Raw genomic sequence first — 4,875 nt, forward strand, 5'->3', positions numbered from 1 at the left:
CTAGGCCACAGTTACCCATCAACTTTAGCAGAAAAAGGTTTCTCTTCCTCACAGAACAAGGCATCAAAGAAAGTCTCAGAAGTGGTCTCCTTGCTCAGTGTTGCCTGGGCTGTTGAGCCAGCTTCTCTGTTTTGTCTCTTGGTCCCAAGATGGCTGCAGTAGCTCCCGGCGTCATGTCTCAGAGGAAAATGTCTAAGAGCATTAGTGAGAGGAGAGGGAGTCTTCCTAATCCACGTCTCTTCTGAAGGAGGAGAATCCTTCCCAGGACCCACAGGGCCCTGGAACAGACAGACCATCCTGAGCAGCAGAGGCTGAAAATCGGCACCTGACACCTTCAGATTCTAAGGCCAAGACACAGATGCGCCAATAGGAAGGGGAAATGAGTATGGCTATTAGGCAGGCAACCAACCCTTCCATCCGTGACAGAAGGTATAAAAATAACCCCAATCAAATGAGGTGGGAGTTAAGACACCATCGCCTAAAATTAGTTTACTCCTGGGTCAGGAAGAAATAAAAACTCACACTATTGTAAGACGACCACTTTCTACTTCATCGTCTTGTAATAATTTGTTCTTTCATCATAGCGATGTTTGGTGTCCTCTCTTCTGGCTTCTTGAATAGTACAGTTAATATATCTGAGTATAATCTTACAGGTTTTCATGTCTCACAACATTTAAAGTCTGTTGGGATGTAAAAAACTCTGTCATTCTTTAAAAAATTTATTTGAGAGAGAGAGAGAGAGAGAGAGAGAGAGAGAGACATGGATTTCCCCCCTCCCCCTCATTTATGCATTCATTGGTTGATTCTTGTGTGTCCTGAGGGGATTGAATCTGAAACCTTGGCTTATCGGGACAATGTTCCACCCAATTGAGCGACCCTGCCAACCTCTCATTGCCATTTTTCTCTTTGCCATTTATTATAACTGCATGATTTATTTCCTCGTTAACCCAAGAGTCATTTGGCTGTTTCCTTTTTTTTTTCTTTTCAATTTCCAAGACAATTTAAACCTTTGGCTAATGTTAAAATTACTACGTGGGTAGTTAGAAAAGGTGAATCAAGAATGTATGAGAGACAAAACGTTTTCCAAAATTTCCCTGCTTCATTGATAATCACGGTCTAAACAATTTATACCCATAAAAAATGTTCTTCAGTATGAAATTTATGAGTCGGGAGGAAGGACAGCTCTGAATGAAGGCATTCTGGCTTGTTATAGTCTTCGTCTTTCTGCAAGATGAAAGGAGGAAGCTGTGATTAGCCTGAGCCAATGGGGTCTCCTCATTACTTCCATTCATGATTGTATGACTAGCCTAAGCCAATGGGCTCTCCCCATTACTTCCATTCATTGATTGCATGATTAGCCTAAGCCAATGGGATCTCCCATTACTTCCATTCATGGATTGCATGACTAGCCTAAGCCAATGGGCTCTCTCCATTACTTCCATTCATGGATTGCATGACTAGCCTAAGCCAATGGGGTCTCCCCATTACTTCCATTCATGGATTGCATGACTAGCCTAAGCCAATGGATTCTCCCCATTACTTCCATTCATGGATTGCATGACTAGTCTAAGCCAATGGGGTCTCCCCATTACTTCCATTCATCGATTGCATGACTAGCCTAAGCCAATGGGCTCTTCCCATTACTTCCATTCATCGATTGCATGACTAGCCTAAGCCAATGGGTTCTTCCCATTACTTCCATTCATCAATTGCATGAATAGCCTAAGCCAATGGGCTCTTCCCATTACTTCCATTCATCGATTGCATGAATAGCCTAAGCCAATGGGCTCTCCCCATCACTTCCATTCCTATGGTTGCTTGCTAACATAAGTTCTCTGATGATCAACAGGGGGTAAGTGCTGATGGAAGGCTTTTCTATGTTTATCACATTCACCTGTGTTTCTCTACTTTGCCTTCTCCGACGTCGAAGAGTAGCAGGACCACGATCGAAAGTCCTCCCCCCTTCCTTACAGTCATAGGGCTTCTCCTCGGTGTGAACAACCTGATGCTGAGTCAGCTGGGAGCCGTGGCTGAAGGCCTTCCCACAGGCCTGGCACACGTAGGGTTTCTCCCCCGTGTGGATCCTGTAATGCACGGCGAGGTGCGAGACCCGCTTGAAAGCTGGCCTCCGAGGCTGAAAAAGAACGAAAGAGCAAGTATGCCTCTTGTTTTTTTCCCTTTGCAGAAAAGGGGACTTGTCTAGTAAAAACTGAAGATAATGCCAACAAGCTCCTGAATGTGGCTAATGAGAAACTGGGCAAATCGTACGGAGAAAGAGGAAATGCCATAAATGAGATTAGTGAGGTAATCAAGAAGGTTGTAAGAGTAGTGCTTGGAAATGGCCTCTCTCTCTATCTCTCTCTCTCTCTCTCTCTCTCTCTCTCTCTATATATATATGCTGAATGAAGTTTGAACCCGAGTTGAAGGCCTTCCCACACTCCTTGCACTCGTAGGGTTTCTTGCCAGAATGAATGTTCTCGTGCTGAACCAGGCGCGAGCCGTACTTGAAGGCCTTCCCACACTCCTTACATTGATAGGGTTTCTCGCTGGTGTGGATTCCCTGGCGGCGAATGAGGAAGTCCTCTGGCCAGAAGGCTTCCCTACATTCGCCATAGTCATAGGGCTCGTCCCCTGGATGGACTTTCCCACAGAAAGTAAGGGATGCCTGCGGGCTGAGAGGGGGCATTTCTTCAGGACGGACGATCACGTGACTCAGACGTTCATCTGGATCCTCCCGCTGTCCGTCAAACTGGCTTCCGCACTCCCAGTCAACTGGGAGACTCGAGCACTCGAGACCGTAACTCGGAAGGCTTTCTGGTCTCGCCCACCGGGTCGCTTGTCCTTCACAAACAGGCTGCTCTGGAGGTGACACCTTAGTCTCAGACCTGGCCTCCGAGGCTGAAAAAGAACGAAAGAGCAAGTATGCTTCTTGTTTTTTTCCTTTTGCAGAAAAGGGGACTTGTCTAGTAAAAACTGAAGATAATGCCAACAAGTTCCTGAATGTGGCTACTGAGAAACTGGGCAAATCCTACAGAGAAAGAGGAAATGCCATAAATGAGATGAGGGAGGTAATCAAGAAGGTTGTAAGAGTAGTGCTTGGAAAGATATGCAGACCAACAGAACAAAAGAAAGAGCCCCAAAATAAACCCTCACGCGTGTGGTCAGATGATCTTTGACAAGGGTGCCAAGACCACACAATGAAGAAAGGATAGTCTTTTCCATAAATGGTGCTGTGGAACTTGGATATCAACATACAAAAGGATGAAGTGATCCCTAGCTGGTTTTGCTCAGTGGGTAGACCATCGGCCTGCGGACTGAAGGGTCCAAGGTTCAATTCTGGCCAAGGGCACATGCCTTTGATTGGTTGCCTCCCATACGTGCCCAACCAGGGATCAAACCCAGTACCTAGGTATGTGCCCTGACTGGGGATCACACCTGAAGCCCTGGCGCATCGGGATGACACTCTAACCAACTGAGCTACCCGGCCAAGGCCTAGACACAGTATTTGACAGATAATTATTTGGACGACCAAAGAAATAATGTCTAAAAATCTTATGTATCGTCCTGATTGGTTGCTTCCCATACGTGCCCAACCAGGGCTCAAACCCAGTACCTAGGTATGTGCCCTGACCGGGGATCACACCTGAACCCTGACGCATTGGGATGGCACTCTAACCAACTGAGCTACCCGGCCAAGGCCTAGACACAGTATTTGACAGATAATTATTTGGACGACCAAAGAAATAATGTCTAAAAATCTTATGTATCGTCTTAGCATTAAATGCTCTGGTTTTCTTATACGAAACTTGAGGGATCTCAAATAGTCAAACAATCTTGAAAAGGAAGAACAAAGGTCTCACACTTCCTGACTTCAAAACATATGACAAAGCTATAGTAATTAAAACAGTGTGGCGCTGGCCTAAAGGCAAATATGCAGACCAACGGAACAAAAGAAAGAGCCCAAAAATAAACCCTCACACGTGTGGTCGGATGATCTTTGACACGGGTGCCAAGACCACACAATGAAGAAAGGATAGTCTTTTCCATAAATGGTGCTGAGGAACTTGGATATCAACATACAAAAGAATGAAGCAAGACCCTTACCTCACACCAAATACAAACATTAACTTAACATGAATGGAAGACCTACACAGGACTTAAAACTATAAAGCTCCCAGAAGAAAACAGAGGGGAAAGCTTTATGACATTGCATTTGGTAATACTTTCTTAGAGATGGCACCAAAAGCACAGGCAATAAAAGCAAAAATATACAAATGGGACGACATCAAACTTAATAACTGGGCATCAAAGGAAACAACAGAGTGAAAAGGCAACGTACAGAATGGAAGAAAATATTTGCGAATCATGTATCTGATAACGGGTTAATATCCAGACTATATAAAGAACCCCCACAACTCAATGACAAAAGCAACCCATCCCGATGAAAAAATGGGCAAAGGACTTGAATATACAGTTTTCCAAAGAAGATACACAAATGGTCAATAAGCTTATGGAAAGATGCTCAACATCACCAATCGCTAGACAAATCCAAATTGAAACTATGAGATCCTACCTCGTAGCTATGAGGACGGCCACTATTGGAAAAGAAGAAAAACACACCAAAGAACACAGTAACAAGAGCTGGCACGGATGTGGAAAAATGGGAGCCCTCATGCCCTGCTGGTGGGAACCTATGATGGGGCAGTCACGTTGGGAAACAGTATGGAGGTTACTAAAAAAATTAAATCCCTACTGGGGATGGAGCCTGCAACCTAGGCATGTGCCCTTGACCGGGAATCGAACCGTGACCTCCTGGTTCATAGGTTGACGCTCAACCACTGAGCCACGCCGGCCGGGCTCATTGTAATTCATTTA

General features: G+C 45.1%; 1 protein-coding gene and 1 long non-coding RNA gene across 2 annotated transcripts in view; both read right to left on the minus strand.

Moving 5' to 3' along the window:
- Positions 1-970: 970 nt before the first annotated feature.
- LOC106727800 lies at positions 971-2,115 on the minus strand. Its single transcript, XR_001364055.1, has 2 exons — positions 1,895-2,115; positions 971-1,224 (listed from the first exon to the last, which is right to left on the minus strand). It is a non-coding gene; the product is annotated as an uncharacterized LOC106727800 (long non-coding RNA).
- Positions 2,116-2,199: 84 nt separating this feature from the next.
- LOC102255021 (zinc finger protein 582) overlaps positions 2,200-4,875 on the minus strand; it is an 8,156-nt gene continuing 5,480 nt past the window's right edge. The window contains exons 6-7 of the mRNA XM_014547702.1: positions 2,400-2,898; positions 2,200-2,242 (exon numbers count right to left, since the gene is read on the minus strand). Of these exons, the coding sequence (XP_014403188.1) occupies positions 2,200-2,242; positions 2,400-2,898 (542 nt within the window). The remainder of the gene's footprint in view (positions 2,243-2,399; positions 2,899-4,875) is intronic.

The sequence above is a fragment of the Myotis brandtii genome, unplaced genomic scaffold (assembly GCF_000412655.1).
Source record: "Myotis brandtii unplaced genomic scaffold, ASM41265v1 scaffold1127, whole genome shotgun sequence".
NCBI lineage: Eukaryota > Metazoa > Chordata > Mammalia > Chiroptera > Vespertilionidae > Myotis > Myotis brandtii.